General features: G+C 35.8%; 1 protein-coding gene across 17 annotated transcripts in view; it reads right to left on the minus strand.

The window, feature by feature from the left end:
• Positions 1-27,153, minus strand: part of WNK1 (WNK lysine deficient protein kinase 1) — a 160,482-nt gene that overhangs the window by 45,891 nt on the left and 87,438 nt on the right. For 15 of the 17 annotated variants that reach the window (XM_027073991.2, XM_053225658.1, XM_027073990.2 and 12 more), the window contains exons 4-6: positions 26,323-26,480; positions 3,079-3,167; positions 572-791 (exon numbers count right to left, since the gene is read on the minus strand). In XM_027073991.2, coding sequence (XP_026929792.1) covers positions 572-791; positions 3,079-3,167; positions 26,323-26,480 — 467 coding nt within the window. Of the gene's footprint in view, positions 1-571; positions 792-3,078; positions 3,168-7,631; positions 9,218-26,322; positions 26,481-27,153 lie in introns of those variants that run through there. The other 2 variants (XM_053225665.1, XM_027073992.2) reach the window with 2 other exon arrangements.

Genomic DNA, 27,153 nt, shown 5'->3' on the forward strand with positions numbered 1-27,153 from the left:
ATCTCTTTCATACCTGACACTTTCTGTTGAATGATTCTTATAAATTCTAGTAGAGATATTCTAGGAGTATCTCTTTATATTCACTATTTTAGGCACTATGGCAACCCTAAAATTGGTGAAGTGTTTCATTTCTGAAAAGTTATATTTTAGATATAATTCAAAAAGTGATTGATCAAAGGGTGCCTACTAATAATTGATCTTGAAAACTCCCTCAAGTAAAAACAATTCACAGTGTATTTATAGAGTTTATCCCAATAACTGATCAATATTTATATATTTAGAAAATATAAACTGTCATTTGAACTCTATAGGTTTATCTAGATTAGGAGTCATTTGACCTTACAGTCTTTCACATTACTTCAGAATACATTTTAGACCCATCCATCCATCCTTATATATCTACATCTATTTATCTTTTCCTTAAATAAAAATAACTTTGGGGCCATTAATCAATACAATTTTGTATCAATGAGATCTGCCATCCACACTGCTTCATAAACTTTTTTGCTCAATAATACCAATGTTTGTAAGTCTGTATCAATTTTTAAATAGCAGATCAGTGCTAATTTACCATTTCTTGAGCAACGTCTTCTGGCACATCTCTTTCCAAGTCAAAGGAAAACTCAATAGCTTCATTGTCTTTGTATTTTCCCTTTAGTTTCTTAATATCTTCAATACGTAGCCATAATTTAATGGCTATCTTTTCTCCATCATCTTCTTCTGCTAATTCTACCCGTACCCCTGTTTCCTCCTGGAAGAAGGCATGGTTCAAAAGGTCTTTGATAGAATATCTACCAAAGAGAGGAAAGTGAAACAAAAACAAAACAAAATACCATTAGATTTAAAACATAATTTTCTTTTTTTAAAAAAAAATTTTTTTTTTCAACGTTTATTTATTTTTGGGACAGAGAGAGACAGAGCATGAACGGGGGAGGGGCAGAGAGAGAGGGAGACACAGAATTGGAAACAGGCTCCAGGCTCTGAGCCATCAGCCCAGAGCCTGACGCGGGGCTCGAACTCCCGGACCGCGAGATCGTGACCTGGCTGAAGTCGGAAGCTTAACCAACTGCGCCACCCAGGCGCCCCTAAAACATAATTTTCAAGTGTGGCTGATTATTGTCATGCTTGGAATAATAAAAAAGGACTATTAAAAAAAAAAAGATTTTATAACTCATTTCTACATTGCTCCGTGTAAATAGTGATTATAGTTTTGATCTCAAGTTACAGAACATCAGAACAGTCTCATTTATAAATACAAGTTGAAAGTGATACTTTTTAATCGAAGTGATCTAATCTCATATTAGTTAACAATGTACTAGTAACAGCAAATAATACACAGAATATCATAGCTTCAAAATACCACATAGTTTACGTAGAAATTTACAGTTAAGGGGCGCCTGGGTGGCTCAGTCAGTTAAGCGGCCGACTTTGGCTCAGGTCATGATCTCTTGGTCAGTGAGTTCAAGCCCCACGTCGGGCTCTGTGCTGACCGCTCAGAGCCTGGAGCCTGTTTCAGATTCTGTGTCTCCCTCTCTCTGACCCTCCCCTGTTAATACTCTGTCTCTGTCTCAAAAATAAAATAAAAACGTTAAAAAAAATTTTTTTTTAAAGAAATTTACAGTTAACAAAAATTCCTCATATGTTAATTTATAGTTAACAAAATTTCCTCATCTAATCCTTCACCAACAGCCAGTGAGGTATTATTTTGATTTTTAGGAAATGGAGGCTCAGAGAGGATGAAAATCTTCTCATAGTTAGAAGGCTTAATGGTTGAATCAAAATTTGAAAATAGGTTTTTTGATTTCTAGTTCTTTACCTTCTACTACAACTTTATTTACCCCAATAAATTCAATTCCTTGTTCAACAATTTGTGTACTAGGCAAAAAGTCTGATTGTGGAATAATCTTCTTTAGATAAATGGTTTCAAAATACCAGTAATCTAGTAAACTGTATCATCCAGAAAAGAAATAGCAATATGTTTTAAGACTGGAAACAAATACTCCTTTGTTTATAGTAAAAAAAAAGTTCTTAGAAGATTAAGGACTCCCCTTTCCAAACACTGTATATACAATTAGAAATCCAAACTAAATTTCTATTGGACAGTCTTAAAGATCATGATGTTAAGCTCTTCCAAACAACAGAGTTATGAAAAGAGAATGATACTGGAGAAGTGAAGATACTGAATTCTTTAATTTGGATGATATACCTGATTGCTCTCATTCTTAAGGAGACAGATTATGCTCAACTTACAATTTATATTTGTACTGACTGGTCTTCTTTTTCTTTTTTGGAAGGTGAGTGGGGATGGTGAGGGTAGATTATTTTTCATAAACAGACACTGGCTCTTTGCCATGCCTGACGGGTTATGAATCAGCTGTATGATGTATCAGATACTTGCCACTCCTCTGAGAAAAGTCCTGTTAGTACACATGACTAAGCCAGATCTCCTCCTAAGCTTTGGGCAAACTTGTCTCTTTTTACTGAAAGGAATTTTGATGTTTTGCTCTTCAATTCTGGCAGAATGACAGCAAATCAAGACCTGTATAGTTGAGCTGATTTCCAAGAGCCAAGATTTTATTTCACCTTTTAGAATTCAATGGGTAAAGAACTAACAAACAGATCTGCTGGTTAGAAAGAGACTGAACCCTATTGAGTTTTATAAATTATGCTGACGCTACAGGTTAAGTAGTTGTATCTGAATGTAGCAGCTAAGTTTAAGATGGTTCTGGTTCACTTAAACCCTATGACACTACATTTTCACAACATTTCAGTATATCAAGTCTCAATATTACCTTAAATGGACAGAAGTCTACTTTTTAAAGATTTTTAAAACTTTTTATTTTTTAAAGTAATCTCTATACCCAATGTGGGGCTTGAACTCACTGAGATCAAGAGTATCATGCTCTACCAAATAAGCCAACCAGGCACCCCAGAATGCTAATTTTAAAGATATTCCATGACATAGAGAAATTAATCACAAGTGAAATATTAAATACACTTTAGATTGAGTATTGTATTCAGACATATCATTACATTTTAGGTTTTTATGCAATACCTAAGTTAAAAGTGGCAACTTACCTTTCATCTTTGTTTTGCCTTATGCATCCTTCAATAATTTCCTTCACTTCAGGAATTGCTACTTTGTCAAAACTGGCAGGCTTCACTCCCTGAGAAACATAAAAATAGCAACAGAAACATTTAATAATGGCAGGGTCTTTGAACTTTGATTTTGAATTGCCTCTTAAGCTTTTATTAGATTGCCTTCTTACCACCCTGGCTTTTTTCTGATTTGCCTGCGGGACCTGGTCCATTGCAGGGTCAGAGCTAAGTAGAGGCAATTTAACCACGGCAAGAAAACAAGGAACAGTCAGATAGTGGGGTTTCTTATTTCCATAGCCTCTATATGTGGCTAGGGAAAAATTTAGGCTACTGTCAACATCTTCGGCTGTGTTTCAGGTAAAGGAAGTTATTGGCTAAAAAGAAGGCCAAATGCTCTAACTGGTTAGATCTTTTGTTCAGCCTTGTTCCCTAACACATTAATCAACATCGTATTTAACTACTTTGAACAGTGAATCCACGAATGGGCATGAATTCACATGCTTAGTTTGGCAGGTATTCTATTATCACAGTACTCTGCAACAAACTCAGTGAGTACAGGAGTTAAGGATTTGGATTGTTTTGGCATGATAACAGAAGAGCAAATTGTCTGGTACATATGAAACATAAAATGAAAAGTGATATATCAGATCCATATAAAAGACAAGATTTCTAACTATTTTCTGAAGAAAACTCACTACTATTATATGTAATACTATATAGTATCCTAGTGGTATTTTAGAATCTTCATAAAATGTAAATTGTTTGCAAATAAAAATTTCAGCAATGTATAGAAAATATACATAAGATGTAAGAATAACAAAATACTGAGAGGTGATATGGAGAAAATCACCTCATTTGCTATTCCCATCTTATCTAAGTAACCACGTGGATTGAAGTAGCTGCACTGATATACTGTCCAAGTGGCACATAAACACATAAAACACAGGGAATAGGAATATAGAAATAGAAGTAAGGGAGAGGTCCTAGAAAAGTTAGAATAAAGTATATAAATTTTAATCATCTATAGTCTCAGTGACAAGATCAATTAAAACAAAATTAGTGAAAATAATCTGACAAATCACAGAAATGCATGGATTATAATAACATGCATCAAGGATCAACTCTAATTCTCATCAGTTATTCAACTGTGTTATTCAAACTCCTGATTTGGAGGATTCTACCTCTAGGGCTAACTTTCCACAGCAAGGAACTGTCAGTAGGACTGACCCTAATGTTAAACCCATGTATTTAAAAGGTTCATTTTTTTTTTTTTAATAAATTTTTTTTAAGTTTATTTATTTTGAGAGAGACAATGACAGCACATGTGGGGGAGGGGCAGAGAGAGAGGGAGACAGAGAATCCCAAGCAGGCTCTGCACTGTCAGCATGGAGCCCAACATGGGGCTCGAACTCACCAAACTGCGAGATCATGATCTGAACCCAAATCAAGAGTCAGACATTTAACTGACTGAGCCACCCAGGCGCCCCTAAAAGGTTCATTTCTTTTTTTTATTTTTTGACAGAGAGAGAGTAAGTGTGAGCAGGGGAGGGGCAGAGAGAGAGGGAGACACAGAATCCAAAGCAGGCTCCCGGCTCCGAGTGGCCAGCACAGAGCCCGACACGGGGCTCGAAACCCATGAACTGTGAGATTCACGACCTGGGCTGACGTCGTTAACTGACTGAGCCACCAAGGTGCCCCAAAAAGGTTCATTTCTAAGTAATGACTACAAAGATCACTATTTTATTTTCCCTAATTTTCTTATTTTTCAAATCCAGGTAAGTTTTCCCAACTTGTCTTTGCCTTCATATAATAATTCAAATAAGAGTAAGAAAAATAATGCTGCTGAAGCAAAAGGTTGCTGTATGGTATTTCAAACTAAAGGGCTTAAGAAAATGGGAACTATTTTGAGAAAAAAAAAAAAAAAAAAAAAGAATGATGCTCCCTGAAAGTTCTCTGGTAGTGGAAACACTGGAGATTTTGTGTTATATTTGTTTTTAATGTTCTACAACAAACATGTAAAACTATAAAAGCAAACCTTAAAGATGTTATTTATAAATATAATGGGAAGAACAATCTAAAATACTGTATATCAAGTTTGTAGAACATTTACTATCAGCAGAAAATTGTCTAAAAGAATGTTCTTTGGTAAAACTGGACACTAATACATACTTGGCCTTTGCATGTAAAGTCAATTCAAAATTACAGGAAAGTGGTCAAAGAGAATACAGATATAATTAGGAAAAATGCTTCTTATTCTATTATATATTTTAGGGGAATGTACTTTGGCCTCCTGATAGTAAAAACTCTACATATTAATAAAACACACATATATTGATTATATTAAAGTTCTGTTCCAATTTAGCACAGGCATATTGGAATGATGATTTCAGATTCCTCATCTAGCAAATGGGGACAGTGCCTGTCCAACTTGCCAACCTACATTCACGGCAGCTAGAATCAAATGTGGTATCTAGATTGCAAGCTCTTTGAATTACTAGGTTTGCTGACCTAAGGTCCCTTTTGAATTCAGAGGCAATCATGAAAGATAATAAATCTTAGGGTTAAAAGGAAGCAAAGAATTCTCTTGAAAAATAATCACCAAGATGTAGAGTGAACCTACTTTCATCCTTGGTTATCCTTAAAAATAAATAATCCTCCTGCTAATCCTACCCATATAAACATTCACTACTTTACAAATAGGAATTCCTATTTATAAATAGAATTATTAGTTGAACAAACGAGCTATATAAGGTCATAATGGTAAAACCAGAAACTGTGCATAATATAACACCTTAAATTTACTAGGTTAAGCTATTCAAGATTCAAATATAGAAAGTTCTGTAACAGTGCTATATAATTGGTAATCTGATTGCCACTGCCAACTTAAAAAATGTATTGCAGGTGCCAAGGTAACCAATAAAACTGAGACATACCTTACCAGTCCAGCAGCTGGTATTAAAAGATTAATTCAGCTTACTGTTACCCACACAGATAATGAAAAAGATAGAAGAAATTTCAGCTACCACTCAGCTACCATCAAGAAGCCAGGATTATCAAAATATCTAGCAGAAGTGTTCTGAACCATTTGAGAAGAATATATGGGGATTATATATTGAAAATGACCCCACAAAATGTAAAAATGAGCATGAAACCTCACTTAACACTGAAAGTGACCTACAGAAAAGTCATCTGGGAAACATAATAGAAAGTTGCTTGAAATAAACAAGCACAGGTTTTGATACATTTATCATACTTACAGGCTTCTTAAGAAATGAAAGAACTCAATGTATTTTTTATTATTTTATTTATTTATATGATCCAGTGAAGAAATGGGCAGAACTCAATGCATTTTAAAATATTTTTGGTAACATACTTTTTTAAATAAAAAAAAATGGTCTAGATTATTCTAAAACATGGTTTTAAGCACCAGACAGAACAAAACTAATGATGAAAAAATATTTTGCTAAGATTTCATCTTTTCTACTCCGTAGTTCATATACTTCAACAAAAACGATCAACTTAGAGCCTTTAAAATCCTCCTAATGTCATTCGTTTTCTTTACTACCTGATTTAGCCTCACTAAATACTAGTCTAGTCCTGTTCTGACCAGTACAGGCAAAGTTTTGCTCACCTCTTCTGAATGAGGTTTAAAAACACAAAACAGAAAAAGAGTACTAAGGCAGATAAATTGGCAGATTAAATATTTTACACATAAGAAAAATTTGGTTAAGGAGAAACACTCGCTCACTCCATTCTTCTACACCCAGCAACCCCACTGTCTCTAGAAATATTCTTGCTCACTTTTGTAACTAACAGGAATCTCTCTTTAGGCAACAGTGCCATGATACGTTTTTTTGACGGGGAGAGTAGCATGTTTCCCTGCATTCAACAAGAGCGCTTCTTGAACACTTTCTTGAATATCTAATTTAAGATACTTCTGGGTTTTAAAAAAATTATGTATTCTCTTAAAACAAAAACAAAGGCCACTTTTGTGCAATTTTCAAGCCAAAAAAGAGAAAAAGAAAGAAAGAAAACAACTGTGACTCCCTCCAAAGGTACATCAGGAGTTGATATAAATGTTTGTAAAATGTTGATTTGAACTAAGAATAATGGAAAACACATAATACATGGATTTTATAGATTCAATTTTTCTTTGAATTCTATATACTTATGGTTTGCCAACTAACCTGGGGAAAAATAAAACTGAGTCGTAATATGGTATTCTCTGGTTCAATATTCTAGCTCTTAAAAACTGCCAGCACTTGCTTCTTAAAAGCTTAGGTTTCAAATGTGTTAGGGTAACATTTATGTATCCTTTCATAAAAGTAAAACTTTTCCTAACCATTCAGAATTGAGAAAAGCCTCTTTCCTCCTCATAAGAAATGTAGTGCAAGTTAACTAAACCATAAAACATCAAGTATTTTAAAAAGCATTCTAAAGTAAACAATTTCAGTACTTTAACTGATACTTGCTTCAAATATCACCCAATGGCTACAATATACCTTTTGTATTTATTAGAAATTCTTACCCACCTCATTTACACAATCCTTTTGAGGGCAGCAGCAACAATGAGAATTTACGATGACAAACACTGAGCAGAAGTCTTTCTTTGTAAAATCCATCACAAAAGGCAAAATACACTTGTTACAGTTAGAGAAAAAGAGAGGAAATTGATAAGACCTAAATTAACAGAGTAAATTAGCCTACAGCATAAGCAAGGCAGACATCAAAGTCAGATCGAAGCATAGATTCTTGTTTAACACTAGCCATGCTTCTCCAACTCTCAGACTCTCCAATTCTCCGTTTGCTCTGCTTAGCCAATAATCTACTATTCTAGATAGGCCCTTTAAACAAAGCTACAGGCTGAACAACAGGGAAACTGTTCTGCTTCTGCACCTCCTGTTTCTCCTCTAAAAGCAACAGAACCTAGGACAAGCAAAATGAGATTTTTACTTGCTCAAAGCTCCACCCATTATGTCCACAGGTTCTGCCTCCTTGACATCAAAACCCACACTAGAAATCTATTTATCTAAACACTCTCTCACCCCTCATCGTGTTGGAACTATGCTTTTAAATGAAAATAGGGATTGAGTTCAACAACCAAAACATAAACTCTGAATGTGTAGCCAAAAGAACACTGTTGAAGGAAATCATAATACTGGGCTGCGTTCTCAGGTCTCATACAGCAGATTTGTGTGTGGGACCTGGACCACATCCCTTAAACTCACTCGAAAACTGTGGATGATAATTACCTAGTTTTAAATGTTTACCTAATTTAAAAAGAGGTGATATTAAAGCCTTACTACTCTCTTATGTTACATTAAAAAAAAAAAAAAGGCTGTGAATTAGTACATAGAAATGGTAAGAATTTACTCTTCTCCCTTCCCTTTTATTAAAAGCCTCAATATGCATATAAGCCTAAAGATATTCCCATTTTCCAGGAAGATCTCATGGACCTACATAACTACTACTTTGACTTAGTGATTAAGGAAAGGTTTTTCTCATGTCACTAACAAAGATGGTAGAAAAAGCACTTTCATTGCACTGTTATAATGGGTAACAGAATAAAGTCCTATTCTTTACAATTGGTAAGATGGAATCCCCATCAAGACCAGGTATTAAGGCTTCAATTACTCAACAATAATAACATAAGATAAGGGCCGAGAACCTCTTTGGTGGGAATACTTCTACTCTAAAGGCTAGAAATGGCTATTCTAACAAGCTCTCTCAAAGTACTAGTTGTTATTGATCTTTGGCTCAACACAATTCATCACTAACTAGGTAGTTTAGAATGTCAGGTATTAGTCAGAAATACAGTAATGTGGTCCAGCATTACCTTTAACTTAAATGTTTGAGAGTAAGCTTGCTTAGGACTATGCTAGCTAAATGAAAATGAAAGAGCTAGAAAACAGGTGACTTGTTACCTGGATTTTAAAATTCTGCTGGGCAACACACAAAACCACAATGAGATCACTTTTTTTGGACAGAGGTATAATACAGGCACAAATATCTAGACCAGTCTTTTCTATATATCAAAATAAGAGTTTTCAACATATACAATAAAAATATCATTCACATATATGTACAAGAGTTTACATCTAAGCTCTAATTCTTCTTTCTCTTTAATTAAGTCAGTGTTTTACTCTAAATTTCCTCATTTCTTAGGGCGGCTCTATAGCTCAGGGGTTAGAGCACTGGTCTTGTAAATTTCCTCATTTCTTTCAGTGGTATCATCACTATTTCCATGATCCAGAATAGAAAACTTCGTCATTCTTGGATGCTTACTTCTCTCAAAATACTTAAGTATTATTATTCTCTATGAGCTCTTTAAACAAAGATAAATGTTTAAAGCAACTGGTAAACACTTCTGCTACTAGTATTCCTACTGTCCTTCCAACAGTCAAAGATCTCTGGCCAGGCAAAATGAGATTTTTGCTAATTTCTTTGTTACCTCTCAAAACCACTGCTTCTTTTGCATAACAACTGTGACCACCAAAGTCCAGATTATTAACACCTCACCTCTTTAAACTTAACCAATTTCAGATGGGCTTCATTGTTTCTGTTCTCTTCATCTCCAATTTGTATTTTATATTGTGACCAGATCAACCATCTGGCTTCATTTAATCATCTGACATTTAGCCCTTTCCAGTCACTTGACATCATTTAACTCACATTACACTACTCAAAAATCGTTTATAGTTCTCCACATCTACAAGACTGCCATAGGATCACAGATCTAGAAAGAATCTGAGAGGTCCTCCTTATTCAAATGAGACCATTTTGGCCCAGAGAGATTAATGCCATATCAAAGCTAGAATCAATTCATTAATTCAACTGGCATCTATGAAGTATCTAGTCTAGTCTACTCTAGTCCTTATTAGACACGTGCCAGATACACTATATCATCTTTAGCACCTAGAATAAAACAGAATTGGTTTTTATGGGTAACGGCCTCGTCGTCAATGGTAAAGCAAAACCTAGAATCCAGATTCCACAATGCCTAGTTCAATGTTACTTCTAGCCCATGTTCCGGTTTTTTTAATTTTCTTGATCTGGTGTGAAAAGCTCTCACAATCCAACTTCCACCTTCTTCTCTACTCTTATCTTCCCAAAAATAAGTCCAGTCAAACCAGTTACTTGTTCACCAAATACTTAGTGCAAATTTTCACTAATAAGAATACTCTTACTACTCCCCACTTTTTTTTAGCCAACTGAGTTCTACACTTCTTTCAAGGTATACTACAAATCATATATAATGAGAAGGTAGCAATTACAAAGTATCTATATATCTTTTGGCATGTAAATTACTTTTAAGATACCAAGAAACTCAATATTGCTATAACATACTTAAGTATAGAAACTATCATTCTATATTCTAGCAGTTTTTATTCTATAGTCTAATGCCCTGTGAATTATACAGCAACATTCAGCAAATATAAAAAAAACAAAACAGCTTTTTTGAGAAATTCTGAAATAAGGATTTCCCAAGTTCCTTAGTACCTAAAACATTAAGAATGATACTCAGAACTCTTTGGTTTAAGAACAACAATCTGATTAAGAAGCTTTAATTTTAATCAAATCACAGAATAATGAAATGCCTCTGAAAATCATGCAAAACGTCCCCAAGATATAGCCCATGATACACATAGGTTTCTTTTACATGCAGAATCCAAATTTACTGGATGGAAACATGAATAAAATTTATAAAGGAATCATGTCAGCTAATTCCAGTGGATTTAGATCTCTGCATTACTATAAAAATTCCAGCTGCTAAAGAAAAACATACAGTTTTCTCAACTTTTCAAACACTATCTAATCAGGAATCACTTGTTTCAGTTAAAAAAAAAAAAAGGTGGGGTGAATTGTAATCTGTTATATAAAAAAGTAAAAGGAATTTCACCCTAACTGCTTTAGTTCTGTTTTTCCCAGACAGAATGTTCAAATCTTGCAATCCAATGGCTAATGGAATCAGTGACAAAGTCAAATTACACAAACAAAGTAATTAAAAATCCCCATTATTTCTAACTTGGTTGTTATGAGGCTGGATTCAGCCAGATTCTTATTGGTATGAACCATTAGTTTACAGGAATTTGAACATACCTTATGATCCCATTGGAAAACAAACCTCTTCAAACTTCCTACAAAATCTACCTAGCTCTATCAAAGGAAATTAGTTTACCTCATGATTCCCCAAGGCTCATTACTCTCCGGATTCATGAAAGCTTGTGTATGGTTCCAACCTCAAGTGCACTATCCATATAAAAAAAAAACTGACGACATTGCTTACTGTAGTTTCTATTCTTTTAATAGCAGACAAAAATTGTGCTCATTACTCTTATTTGGATTTTCTCATTACCAATGGCAGATTTTCAAGACAACTGAAGTTTTTCTCCTTTAAACAAGGTATCATGAACCTCTCTATACAGGGCTAAAACATGCTATACCAGTCTTATGCTGTCCATGTACCCTAATTTCCTTACTCTCAGATGTTTTTCCCTCGAGGTCTAAAAAAAAGTTAAAAAACAAGTAAAGAAAAAACTTTAAGGTCTGTTATTAATGTCATATTAGTGATGCTTGATTTCTGACACCACAACCACCACCACCATTATTATTATTATTATTATTATTTCTCCTGCATGTCCATGGGACAAAATGCTTAACCTGTGATTCTATTTTCTTATCTGTGAAATGAATATATTATCTACTTACCAGGATAAAGATAAGATAGTATATGCAAAGCACTTTCAAGATTATTGGCAAGAAGCAAAGTTACAAATAAATGTTAGCTCATTCATTCTAAAACTTGACTTTAGGGGCGCCTGGGTGGCTCAGTCGGTTAAGCAGCCAACTTCGGCTCAGGTCATGATCTCGCGGTCAGTGAGTTCAAGCCCCGCGTCGGTCTGTGCTGACAGCTCAGAGCCTGGAGCCTGTTTCAGATTCTGTGTCTCCCTCTCTCTGACCCTCCCCTGTTCATGCTCTGTCTCTCTCTGTCTCAAAAATAAATAAACGTTAAAAAAAAAAACTTAAAAAAAAAAACTTGACTTTAAGTTCATTAAACACATTTTATAACTGTGATTTACTGAATGTCACTGGATAAAGAATGGAATGAGAGAACGTAATTCACTACTAAGCATGTAATACTGATGCTAATGATAATAACAGCAATACCTACCAAGTACTGATTGATAACTGCATGTCAGGCACTTTGTTATGTTCTACACACATTACTCATTTAATCCTCATAAACCCCTTAGGTTCAGATTAGTTAAATAACTTGCCCAAAGTATCACAGCTAGGAAAGGACATTGCTGGGATTTAAACTCAAGGAGACCCAACTCCAGAGCCCAGTTCCTCCACAGGCAACGTAAAATTGGGTTTCACTCTACAGTTCTGTATCCGTGTGTTCATTTCACAAATACTGAGTGCCTATGACTTGCCAGTCTCTAAATACTACAAATACAGCCAACGAACAAGTCAAATAAAATCTCCATTTCATAGAATTTGTATACTAACTGGGGCTTCAGATGAATACTATAAACCTGTGACAAAAGCCATGAAGAAAAATAAAACCATCAGGGGATAGAAGTGTGTGCACACTAAAAAATATTTTCGGGAAAGCCTCTCTGAGCAAGTAATATTTCAAGTACAGACCTGAATAAATTGCATGTACAGAACAATGACATGCAACAATTTAATATCAGTGCACTATAGAATGTAATTACTAAACCACAGTCTATATTTACCCCCTCCACATCAACACTTACACAGACAAGTTTAAATACCCTTAGGTCACAGATTGACACTGTAATTGACATTTATGGATTTGATGCAGCATTTTGATATAAGCAGGGGATCTGGAATCAGATAATAACAAAAATAACAGAATGCTCTGTTATTTTCTAAATATGTAATCTTGGGCTAGACTTCGTGGGCTTCAGACCTATATTCACAAAATGTTGATAATAGTAGCATTTACTCTTTTCTACCCCCAGGTTACTGGAAGAATTAAGCTATGTAACATATGCAAAGTGTTTGATGCAATGCCTAGCACAAATGATGTATTATTTATTAATATTTCCACTGCTGTCACCCACTACTTGTATGACAGTGCACCACTGCAGGGTCAGACATGTAGTAGTGAATTGCTCTCTAAAAGGAAAAAAGAAACCTGTCCTTGAGGGGCTCAGTTCTAATGGGGGAGGGGAGGGACAATAGTTAATATCAACATAATAATTATTATATTAATAAAACAGAGGTAGAGTATGATGGGAATATAGAGGAGAATGATACTGGCATGACTTTCTTCCAAAAATCCTAAAATATTCCTGATAAAGAGTGCCAAGGAGCTGAAGCTACTGGTAATTACTTCATACAAAATTTGCTTCACCACCTCTGTCACAATAGGCCACTAAAGTTCTCAGCTTAAACATATTTTTACTGGAACACTGTCTCTGACCCTCTGGAAGGAGATCAAAATTCCCTACTTCTTTATGTCTATGAAATCCACCTTCTTTACTGTAATTATTATTTCAGTGTTTACTGACTACACTAAGGTATACATAGTAGATCTGGGATGGAAACCAGAAATATGGAGTGGCAGGAGCACTGGCTGATGGTGGTGGTAAGGGATTAGTAGGGGTGGTGGGGGATTTGCATCAGGGAGCCCTATGAGCTCTGAATAGATAACCAATCATGCTTCCTTATTAAATGACCAATAGTTAGGCACTGATGCTAACATACACTTTAAAACATTAGTTAAATTTATATCCAAAGCAGACTTAACAATCAGGGTGCATTTCAACACAAGAGTCATCATTATTGCTTACATAATTATATAAATCATTATATAATCTATGTATTTACTTCAATCCTCACATTTATCTCAGCACTCAAAACATGAGAAAAATTTTAGAAAACTAAAAAAGGACATGGATGATGTTATTCTTCATTGGAAGTCAGAAGATACAGATGGAGGTTGGTGAAATCAAGACAGCATTTCCCAGATAAGAAATATAATGACTGACAGGACAGAATAAGGGACTGTAGATAATACAGAACTAAATTTTTACAGCTGAGAGGAAAAATAAAGCACAAGTGAATGCCTGCAGTATCGCTAGAAACTGAGAATCCTAACACAGCTCCACTGACTTAAAGAACTTCTCAAGCTTTTTATTCCATCTCTTCCACAGCTTGACTTATTATTTTGCTTTTTAAAAAAGCAACTCCTGGGCCACCTGGGTGGCTCAATTGGTTGAGTGTCTGACTTTTGATTCTGGCTCAGGTCATGAACCCGGGATTGTGGGATCGAACCCCACACTGGGGTCCACACTGAGCGTAGAGCCTGCTTGAGATTCTCCCCCCCCCATTACTCCCCGACCCCGACCCTCTCCCCCACTCATATGCTCTCTGTAAAAAAATAAAATAAAAAAGTAAAAAAGCAACTCCTCAATAAGCCAGGAAAAAAATGCAATTAAGTAGGATAAAATTTCTAAATCAGTCTGGTTACTTTTAATGCTAGTAAAAAAATTTCATGAATGATGGAATAATTATTTTCAAATAACGTTTTGGCATTATCTTATTTAGTCTATGTTACACAGGACTGGAAGGGACGTCAGGTGATCACTGTTCCAGCTCACACTTCTCAAACTTTAACATACATATGAATCACCATTGGAACTCGTAAAATGCAGATTTTGATTTGAGCTGTCTGGGATGAAGTGAAAATTTTACATTTTTCACAAGTGCCCTGGGATGCCAATGTTGCTGGTGGGGGAACTACACTTTGCATAGCAACGATCTAATTAGAGACTCTCAAAGTGTAGAATTCAAAACTCTTTCAGGGGACGTACAAGGTACCTCTTTTCCAATGACGTATCTGTGTGAGGCCAGCTTTTCTTTACACATTTCAATAAAAAAAGTACTGTAACAGATTTCATACAGCAGACATGAGAACCCAGCTGTCTTCTTGCTGCTGACCAGACATTAAAGATGGTTGCAAAAATGTAAAAATGCTGTCTTTTCACTAAATCTTTAAAATTAGTTTTGGACAAAAACATTTTTTTATAAAAATGTTATTAATGTCAACATATTATTGGGCTTATTATGTTATTACATTATAAGACTGTGTTAGTTTCTAATACAGTAAAATAGATATAACATAAGTGAGCAAAAGCTTTCTGGGGTCCTCAATAATTTTTATGATTATAAATCGTCCTGGTAAAAAGAGTGACAGTCACTGAATTAAATCATTCAAATCTGGTAGCTGCTATCTTAATCTCTTCTCAAAGTATCTTAACGGACAGAATCTCAAACCTCTACCAGGCCTTTGCAATGTCTTATAACCTTATCAAGTTCTTTATCTCCAATTATGATTCTTCTTCCTGTTTAGTCTCTTCTAGGTCAAAGGAAACAACTGCTGAGCACTTTCCTTTTCCAGTTACACATTCCCACAAGAAATCCAAAGGAACAGGTATCCCCCGCTTTTTGAAAGTTTACATTATGACACTTTGGTTTTTTGTGTTGTGGGTTTTTGTTTTGTTTTGTTTTGTTTTTTTTTTTTCAGTTTTTTAGAGAGAGAAAGAGGACAAGCAGGTGAGGGGCAGAGGAAGAGACAGAATCACTAGCAGGCTCCACACTCAACTCCAAGCCCGATGCAGGGTCGAACTCAGCAGACATGAGATCATGACCTGAACCTAACTCAAGAGTCAGACACTCAACTGACTGAGCCACCCAGGTGTCCCACACCACTTTGCTTTTATGAAAGACCTACATGAGTACCTGTTTTCACTAACCAAAAGAAATCCAAAAAGGATTTTTGCTTTTATGAAAAAAAAGCAAAAGTAGATTTCAGGGCCTGTTTTGCAGTGAGCCATCAAAGCAAGAGTGGCAAAGCTGAGCTCCTTCCCCTGGGAGCTACATTTAGAATCAAGACACCATAGCTTTAAATTGTGCCTGTGAACATCTGCACTTTAACTTATTTTATGCATCTGTTAGCAAGATATATCCTACGGTATTAGAAAATCCTAAAAGAGGTTATAATTGGAGTCTGAGAATGCTCAAAAAATTTAATATGAATGTATATTAATAATAATTACTCCTTCCCTTTTATGCCTTTTCAGCTTACAAAAGACTTCAAGGGAATGCTCTGTTTGTGGACAGTGAGGGAAACCTGTAGTTCTAAAAACTGAAAATGATGGGTCTCAATGAGAAAGGATCCATGAATCAGGAATTGTCCTGAAATGTCTGAGGTACTAGCAAGTGAACTTATGATTTAGTTTTCCCTATGAAATCTCAGAGAATAAAGTGAGAGTGATTATAGGGTAAAAATTATACTGAAATACTTCCAACAAAATACAGACCTAGCCTCATAATGGAAAGAGTTACTTATAAAATAGTTGTTTAGAAATTACAACTATGAGATTTGATAATCGATGGAAAATACATGCATAGATGACTTTTTCGCATATCCTTCTTGTCCTGGAATTTTGACTCTAACTTTTAAAGTTTTTGTTTTCTGCTCTTTTGGTACCAAATAGTTTTACCCATTATAGAAAATATATTGCTTTTATATGTGTTATCTGTTTCTACTTGGTATTATTCAATTTCATTTTAGGATAGCTTTGTTAAAACTTCAAAGGTGACCTTAAGTTTCATTCCTGTTTTGCAAGGTTAATTCAACCTCCCAAACTTACATAAGTGTCTAACTGACTATATTTGGGATTCCTTTAATTAAATCATTTATTCTTCAAACTATTACTAAATGACTCAATGTGTCAGATGCTATGCTACCAGTACAATATGTACAAAGATTTGATAAATCAAATTCTTGGACAGTATCTTTTAAGACAATATACATTTCATTTTTTCTGTTCTGCAGTCCCTTTCCAGAAGGGAGGGTGGCTATAGATTCAAACAGTTTAACAACGAGAGAAGAAGGAACTATAGAACTAAAAGGGAAACAAATGTGGTATATCCATCCATACAATGGAGTATTATTCAGCTATAAAAAGAACGAAATGCTAATACTTGCTACAACATGGATAAACCTTCAACATTATGCTAAGTCAAAGCATGCCACAAAAGGCAAAACAGAAAAACAAACAAAGCATAACACAAAAGGGTATATATGACTTCATTTGTATTAAATGTCCACAACAGGCAAATCAAATCCAGAGAGACATAAAGTAGATGGATGAGTGGTTGCCAGAGGCTCGTTGGAAGGGGGAATAAAGAGTGAATGCTAATGGATATGGGATTTCTTTTGGGGGGTGATAGAAAGGTGCAGCATGAATATATTTTAAAAACTGAATTTTACATCTTAAAATGAATTTTTATGGTATGTGAATTTTATCTTTAAAAAAGGGAAAAAAATAAAAACGGTAATTACTAAGAATGTGGAAAGTGATATTGGTCTTTCTAGGTTCTATTAAATTAACATGAAAGACTTCTCTCATTTGAGAAGGGGGTTTTGAACTAGAGTCTGCATCTGCAAATAAAGATACATTTGTTTTTTAGTGTCTCAAATGCCTTTCTTAAATTTTTTTTTTACTTTTATCAAATAATTTCTTATATAAATTTTTATCTGATCATATGGCAGTGCTGTGCCTAACAGTCTGAAGCCATATAACTTTAAAACACTCGTTTTAGCCCTGAGCCTCTGGTGAGCAACTTTTTAAATCAACAGTTTAGCTATGTTTTTCATCTACCCATCCTACAGTCATTATTTTTTTTAAATTTTTTTTATCTTTATTTTTGAGACACACACACACACACACACACACACACACACACACACACACACAGAGTGTGAGTGGGGGAGGGGCAGAGAGCGAGGGAGACACAGAATCTGAAGCAGGCTTCAGGCAATGAGCTGTCAGCACAGAGCTTGATGCGGGGCTCGAACCCATGAACCATGAGATCATGACCTGAGCTGAAGTCGGATACTTAACCCACTGAGCCACCCAGGCAACCCCACAGTCATTATTTTTAATCAGTTAATCATATTTGCTGGGTTAGGTACAGAAAAAGGATAAAATTTAATACTGGCCACCTATAAAACTTGCATTTTTAAAAAACTGGTACTACCATAAAAGTTTATAACTTGATTTCTGTAAATAGAAGTTATTTTTATACTTCATTTTATATAAAAAAAACCTAAAATTCCATCATCCCTCAAAACATTTTCAATACCAACCTTTATTTAGAGAAATAATAAGGAAGTGAATTAGCAAATTAATCAGAGACACTTATCACTAAATAATAGAGACAGCCCAGTCAATTCCTCCTAGTGTCTCTAAGAGCAGCCTACAAAAAAGCAGAGCCATGGTCTGCTGGTACATAACAAAATTTATTCCCATTTCAAAATAGAAATATTCCAAGACCAACAAAGGAGGCTGGTATGGCTGAGAGATAGCAGAGAATGTTTAAATATTTGGCTATCTAATGTGTATTTCATATCTAGTCTGTTTGATATCAAACATTCAGCACTGATATAAAGGTAAACAAAAGTTATTGGTTCATAAACCCTGGTGTTTAAAATCCAGAATGATCACCTCAAGCAATAATACTGGGTTTAAGATGTTATTTCTTAGGCCAATACCAAAAAGTGTGGCCACTGAAAAAATGGGGATCGAACTCACGAATTATGAGATCATGACCTGAGCCAAGGTCAAGAGTCAGACAACTAACTGACTGAGCCACCCAGGCAATCCATAGTTCCACTTCTGACTGAGAGAAAAGACTACCCACAAATTTTTATAGTTAACAATTTAAGTAATTACTTGCTTGTATTGAGATTCTTGTATTAAGAATAGCATCCTACTAGAGGAACATTATCATCATTTTTACAGATTAGTAATTACAGAACTCTTCAGTGGAGAATTTTTAAAGTTCTGGTGACATGTGTTTACAATAGAAGTAAACAACTTTTTCTCTTTTTTATTAAAAATTTTTTTTTAATGTTCATTTGAGAGACAGGCACAGAGTGTGAGAGGGGGAGGGGGAGGTGGAAGGGGAGAGAGAGACACAGAATCCAAACAGGCTCCAGGCTCTGAGCTGTCACGACGTGGGGCTCAAACTCGGTTAACAGCGAGATCATGACCTGAGCTGAAGTTGGAGGCTTAACTGACTGAGCCACCCAGGTGCCTCTCAACAACTTTTTCTGGTAAGAGCCCAAACAGCACATTTTGGAACACACATTCTGTTCCAGTTACCACTCTGCATTGTATTGTGTGAAAACAAAGATAATACAGAAACAAGTAAGTGTGGTTGTGCTTTATTACTTTATTTATGGACACTGAAATGTTCACATGATATGTTTTTCTTCTTTTGATTTTTCCCCCAATCACTTAAAATGTGGAAACCGTTCTTAGTCATGGGTTGTACACTGTACAACAAGATAGATCTGGCCCATGGTTCAGAGTTCATTAACCCCTGGTTTAGAGTATGATGGGATGAAGAAAAGCAATATATGGTTAGTAAATAAAATATATAAATTATTCCATATACAAATTGTAAATTTTATAGTCTGAAAGTCTAACGTTATATATTTAACTTCATAATCAAGTTTAATGACCAAGATTCATCTTATTTTAAGAGGATATATATTTACAATGGGTATTTATTCCATATTTATTTTCATAAATGGTAAGTCAAAAAGAACAACTTAGCTTAACTGAATTCTAATTCAGATCTCATCCATTCACTCTACTGTAAATCCTAATCTATCCGTCATTCCTTCAGATTACTGCAACAGCCTCTTAAAACAGGGTTTTTAGCTTTTAGTCTTTCTTCATAAATCCATTCTCTACTCTGGAGCCAGAAAAATTTTTTTAAAAATTTAAAATTTAAGTCTGATCTTATTACAACTAGCCAGTGTAAAGTGCTGCAATGGTTCCTCAAATGTTGGGAGTATAATCTAAGCTCTCTTTTCCTCTTTTCATCCTTTCTTTCTTTTCCTGATTCCAAACTCTATAGACATACAAATATATAGATTTCTCACATGCAACACTATCTTACTCTCTCCCTTTCTAATTTCCCCAACCTGTCCAAACTCAATTAGGCACCACTCTTACATGCTTTCATTAAGTACCTATCCCTAGAAAAATTGTTTTTATACCTAGAAAAATTGTCTGGGTTAAACTGTTTCTTCCCCTTCCCCTATTAAGCTCTTAAGAGACAAAGATTCGGGTTTTACTTAACAAGAATATTCAATGCCTAGTATCCAGAAAAAAGTCTGGAACAAAGAAAGCAGACCTAAATATTTGCTGGATGAACCCATGAACTATTATGGGTTGAACTGTGCCCTCCCAAAAGGTATGTCAAACTTCTGGGGTGCTCAGCTCAGCTGATTGAGTATCCAATTCTTAATTTCAGCTCAGGTCATGATCCCAGGGTCTTGAGATCAAGCCCCGCATCGGGCTCTGTGCTGAGTGTGGAGCCTGCTTAAGATTCTCTCTCTCCCTCTGCCCCTCTCCCCCGCTTGCTTGCTCTCTCTTAAAAAAAGATATGAATTCTAACTTTCAGTATCTCAGAATCTGACCTTATTTGAAAATAGGATCATTGCTGGGTACCTTCACCTCTGACTTCAGCTCAGGTTGTGATCTCACAGTTAATGTGCTCACCTCATGGATTTGAGCCCCACGCCAGACTTTGTGCTGACAGCATGAAGCCTGCTTCAGATTCTCTTTCTCTCCCTCTCTCTCTGCCCCTCCCTGACTAGAGCTTTCTCTCTCTCAAAATAAAAAGAAGAAGGAGGAGGAGGAGGAGGAGGAGGAGGAGGAGGAGGAGAAAGGATCAGTGCAACTGTAATTAGTTAAGATGAGGTCATCCTGGGGTGGGGTGGGCCCTCAATACAATCTGACTGGTGTCCGTATAAGAAGAGGAGACACAGACAGATGAGGGGGAGAACACCATGTGAGACAGAGATTGAAATGCTGCAGATGCAAGCCAAGGAATGCCAAGGATTGCTGGCAAACCATAAGAAGGTAAGAGGCAATGAAAAGTTTTCCCCTTCATGTTTTAGAGACAGCATGACTTTGCTAAAAGCTTCATTTTGGACTTCTGGTCTCAAAATTCTGAGACAATAAATTTCTGCTGGTTTAAATCACCTAGTTTGTGGTACTTTGTTATAACACCCCCTGAAAACTATCAAATATTGGTGAACCACCTTACATTTCAGGTATATACAGTTTCCTGTGTCTCTCTATACTCCAACTCTTAACTCTTTCTTGAAAATTAGGTTTAAAGGGCACCTGGGTGGCTCAGTTGGTTAAGCATCCAACTCTCAACTTAGGCTCAGGTCATGATCTCATGGTTGGGTGAGTTCAAGCACCGAGTTGGTCTCTGCACTAAGTGGAGCTTGCTGTCTCTCCCCCTCTCTCTGTGGCCTTCCCCTGCACACACGTGTCCTCTCTCTCAAAACAAATAAACAAACTTAAAAAAAATTAGGTTTAAAAAATTAGTATGAGTAGATCTGGTGAGGTAACTTTAATGTAATATTATATGTAACAGAATAAATGATTAAGTTCACATATTTGAATTCAAGCAAGGATTTGTATAAGACCTATCAAAACAACTGGGTGGTTCAGATTTGTTTTAATTCAGTATTTTAATTTGTCAACCATTCTGTCATTTCTAGCAAAATCTGGAGAGTTAATGAAAGGAAATAAACTCCAAGCCACCTTAAAGGGCAAATTATCCTTTTATGAAACTTTATTTATTATTCCTATAGTTAATTTTTAAAAATAAACTCTTATTGGTTATTTCACTGAAAAAGTTGAGAATTTTGTGTTCATCTTCTCACACACACAGACTGTATAAATACAACAGGAGTGGAATCTGACATATCAAAAAACAGGTCTTTTTTCTCACTAGAAAATTCCCAGAGGCCAACACCTACCCAGTTTTTTGTTTTTTTTCAACTTTATCCTGAAATTCTGTTCATTAAACTAAGAGCCAGACTTTTTTTTTTCAATTCTTTCTTACAAGGAAAGCACACACCCACACTTGCCTAGCCTTGTATTTTCTAAGAGCTATATGTGCAGATTAAATGATCTTGTATATAGACAATCCTAAGGAATCTACTAAAAAACTATTAGAATTAATTCAGTAAGTTTGTTGATTCAAAATCAGTATGCAAAAACCAAAAGTATTTGTAATGAACAATCAAAAATTGAAATAAAAATTCAATTCCATTTATAATAGTACCCCTCACATACATTACTCAAGAATAAACTTAATAAAAAAAATACAAGACTTATACTCTGAACACTATAAAACACCACTGAAAAAAGTTACAAAAGATCTAAGTAATGGAAAAACATCCCATGTTCATGAACCAGAAGACTCAGTATGGTTAAGATGCAATACTCTCCAAATTTATTTATAGGTTCAATGCTATACTTATCATGATCCCAGCTGAATTGTAAAAATTGACAAGCTGATTCTAAAATTTATACAGAGTTACAAAAGACCAAGAAGAGACAAAACTTGAAGAATAAATAGAAGGACTCACACTTCCTAATTCAAAGCTTACTACTACTACAAAGCAATGGTAAACAAGACATATTGATCCATGGAACAGAACTGAGAGTACAGAAATAAACCCACATGCCTATGATTTTCAGCAAGGGTGAAACCATTCAATGGAGAAAGACTAGTCTTTTCAACAAATGGTGCTGAGACAACTGGATAGTTGTCACAAGCAAATGAACCAAGTTAAAACCCTTACCTCCCACCACCACATACAAAAATAAACACAAGGGGTGCTTGGGTGGCTCAGTCAGTTGGGCGTCTGACTTCAGACCGGGTCATGATCTCATAATCTGTGAGTTTGAGCCCTGCATCGGGCTCTGTGCTGTCAGCTCAGAGCCTGGAGCCTGTTTCAGATTCTGTGTCTCCCTCTCTCTCTGCCCCTCCCCCACTCACTCTCTGTCTCTCTCAAAAATAAACAAACATAAAAAAAAAACAAAAATAAACTCAAAATGAGTTAAAGATCTAATTTAATTGTAAGAACTAAAACTAGAGGCGCCTGGGTGGCTCAGTTGGTTAGGCGTCTGACTTCAGCCCAAGTCATGATCTCAGTCTGTGCGTTCGAGCCCCACGCTGGGCTCTGTGCTGACAGCTCAGAGCCCGGGGCCTGCTTCAGATTCTGTGTCTCCCTCTCTCTCTGCCCTTCCCCTGCTCATGCTCTGTCTCTCTCTGTCTCAAAAATAAATAAAAACATTAAAAAAAAAAAAAAGAACTAAAACTGTAAAATTCCCAAAAGAAAACACATAGGGGTAAATGTTCATGACTTGAGATTTGGCAATGGATTCTCAGGTATGACATCAAAAGCATGAGCAAAACAAAAGATAAAATATATAAACCAGACTTCATCAAAATGAAAAACTTTTGTACCTCAAAGGGTACTAGCAAGATAGTGACACTATTAAGAAAAGACAACTGACAGAATGGGAGAAAATAGAGATCATCTATCTCAAAGGACTTCTATCTGGAATATACAAAGAACTCATACAGCTCAATAATAAAAAGACAAATAACCCAATTAAAAAAATGAGTAAAGGGGGTGGCTGGGTGGCTCAGTCGGTTGAGCGTCTGACTTGGGCTCAGGTCATGATCTCACAGTTCGTCAGTTTGAGCTCTGCATTCGGCTCTGTGCTGATAGATCATAGCCTGGAGCCTGCTTCTGATTCCGTGTCTCCCTCTCTCTCTGACCTCCCCTGCTCTCTCTCAAAAATAAATAAACGTTGGGGCACCTGGGTGGCTCAGTCGGTTGAGCATCCGACTTCAGCTCAGGTCATGATCTCACGGTCTGTGAGTTCAAGCCCCACATCAGGCTCTGTGCTGACAACTCAGAGCCTGGAGCCTGCTTCGGATCCTGTGTCTCCCTCTCTCTCTGCCTCTCCTCTGCTCATTCTCTGCCTCTCTCTCTGTCAAAAATAAATAAACATTACAAAATAATAATAAATAAATAACTAAATGTTAAAAATTTTTTTAAAAAATGAGCAAAGGATCTGAATAGGCATTGTTCCAAAAGAAAAAAAGACATACAAACAGCCAATAAGCTATTATCATCATACTGTAATTACAATTGTTTGCTTATACACTGGTCTTCTATATTAGAGCTAATTTTCTGAAGACAGGGAATATGTATACTATTCATCTTCAATTACTCTGGACTTGGCATGTAGCAGGGATCCAGAAAATGTCACATGTATTTGCACTGGAGACTTATTTTATATATGGGATACTAACAGGTACTAAAGACAAGAATAGAGTTAAACAGAAATATTTTGTAGAGATAAGATCACAAATTTTAAAGAATATAAAGCAATAAAAATAAATAGCAAGTACTTGTAACACTAAACATCATTTTAAATGCTTTATATTAATTCAATTTTTGAACTCATAAGTAAAATAATCAATTACAAATAAAACTATGATTCCAATCAGTTGAGAAGCTCAGCTCAGAGAAGGCAGAAATCATTATTCAGTGAGGACCATCAGAAAAAATTTTGTTAGGGAAGTCTGTTAAATACAGTATAAGAACTGACTGGATAGCAAAAGAGCATGTACAGAATGTAAATGACATGTACAAATGGGACAGGAAAAGGGGAAGGATGTGGCATATGTGCAAGATAATAAAAAGAGAAGTGGCCTGACTTAAAAAGGTGTTTAGATAAAAGTAAGAAATAGTAAAGATCATAAGAATTTCTACATGTTTTCAAAAGCAAACTGGTATCATTTTAAGTTCCTTACACCAAAAAGAAATAGCAAGAAAGTTCAACTAGTTCAAGTGAAGCAGAAAAACAAATTCATAATGTTAACTACTTCAAGATGATAGTGTAAGGTGTGAAGTAAAAGTATTAGAGTTCTGACAATGGGAATGAAGAAGGCTTATATCTAAGAGTTATTTTGAACCAAGAACCTGATAAATAGGAACTAGTGAGTAAAAAAACCAAGAAATCAAATATACTTCTTGAGGTTTCAAGAATTCTAAATAAAATACAGGGGGAACTACCCAGTAAATAGCCCATCTTACCCTCAAAGGAAAAAAACGATGATGTAAATTATTAGGTATTGGGGGAAGAAAGGGGAATTAGAATAAAAGACTTAAAATTGAAATTCATAGAACTCTAAGAGGTAAAGCAGATGAACTTTCTAAGGGCAAAACTGTGGAATAGTGATTACAATACTTAATTAGAATTCTCTGAAGGCTAAACTAACTACGTTTACTACATTTCTCTTGCCCTACCCAGCCTGAGACAAAATAAAAGTAGGGGATAATAGTTACACATTAAGAGACATAACAGCGGCGCCTGGGTGGCTCAGTTGGTTGAGCGCATCTGACTTCAATGCAGGTCATGATCTCATGGTTTGTGGGTTCAAGCCCCACATCAGGCTCCGTGCTGACAGCTTGGAGCCTGCTTCGGATTCTGTGTCTCTATCTCTGCCCCTCCCCTGCTCACTCTCTCTCTTTCTCTCTCAAAAATAAATAATAAAAACATTAAAAAAAGAGAGAAACGTAACAGTAAAATATTTTCCGTGGATGTTGATGGGCGCTATTTTTTTTTTTTAATATATGAAATTTATTGTCAAATTGCTTTCCATACAACACCCAGGGCTCATCCCAAAAGATGCCCTCTTCAATACCCATCACCCACCCTCCCCTCCCCCCCACCCCGCCAATGGGCCCTATTTTAAACACTGACTATAAGCCGATATAACGGGAAATATTTTAATAGGTTAGGGTATTATTAGATGATCCAGAAATTACTGTTAGGCCTTAAACCCTGTGGTACTTATAAATGATTTAATAAATTCATAAATAAATTTTAAAACATTTAAGGAAAAGTCTGTGAACAAAGCAACTTAAGAGCACTACTTTTTAATTCAGATAAAACCTTTTATGGTGGGAAGGAATGAGAACTTAGATGAATAAACAGGGAGTTGAAAACTAGTAATGACAGTATGTTTAAATATAATATATCTCAAAACAAAAGTTTAAATGAAGGCAAGGAGGATCCAGAATATAGTGGTACTTTCTGATCTTTATTTTTGTTCTCACTAAATCAGAGAAATAAAATCTTTCAACTCCCTCTTCCCCCAACAACTGAGTGTGCTTTCTACCATTGTTTCCTTTTGCATGGTTCGATGTTATCCACCTTGGCATTCCTTTTCAGATGTGACTTAAGCTCAATAATCATTTAGGGGAAGACTTACACTGGTCACTCGACGGTAGATCTGCGCAGCATTTTGGCACTCTGAGTAAGGGTATTCAGATGTGGCCATCTCAAGCATGCACATCCCAAAAGCATAAACATCAACAGATTCATCATATTTTTCCTCATACATCTCAGGGGCCATGAACTCTGGGGTACCTTAAATTAAAAGAACAATTCAGATTTAATGTGAGCAGAAGCTACAGATGTTTCTCACCTGGGGGAGAAGCAGAGGGGTTGACCTGTGAGAGAGAAGAATGTGGAGGGAACGGAAGGGAAGAGAGAAGAGGAGAGAAGGGGAGGGAAGAGGGGAGGGAAGGGAATGGAAGGAGAGGGAATGGAATGGAAGGAGAGGGAAGAGAGAGTAGAGTGGCAGGAGCAGGGAGGAGGAAGAAAATCTTAGTCTGTCCCACCAAGTATCTTATAGATCTTCTGCTGCATGGCCTTCATAAAAGAAACTGGAACAGGGTCAAGTGTCTGTTTACTGTTCCAAACGGATTACTGTTATACAATGTCAAAATAGAGACTTGGATATGAGATAAATTAATATAACTCATCATGAAAACAAATGGAAGGAAAAGGTAAGAGACTAGAAAGAAATAGAGATATAATGGCACCAGTAAGACAGGACAAGTTAAAAAAAGATCAAAATACTTGTCTGCCCTCTACTGTATGGTAGATGCAAGGATAATATTCATAGCTAATTTTTTGCCATTAACATTCCACCTGATCAGTTTCACTTTTTTAAGGCGACCTTGCAGTGAAAAATCTAATATTCAGTGTTTTTTAAAAGAATAAAGTGTAATTGTCAAAAAGGCCACTCTCCAGAGCC

This window comes from Acinonyx jubatus, chromosome B4 (genome assembly GCF_027475565.1).
Source record: "Acinonyx jubatus isolate Ajub_Pintada_27869175 chromosome B4, VMU_Ajub_asm_v1.0, whole genome shotgun sequence".
NCBI lineage: Eukaryota > Metazoa > Chordata > Mammalia > Carnivora > Felidae > Acinonyx > Acinonyx jubatus.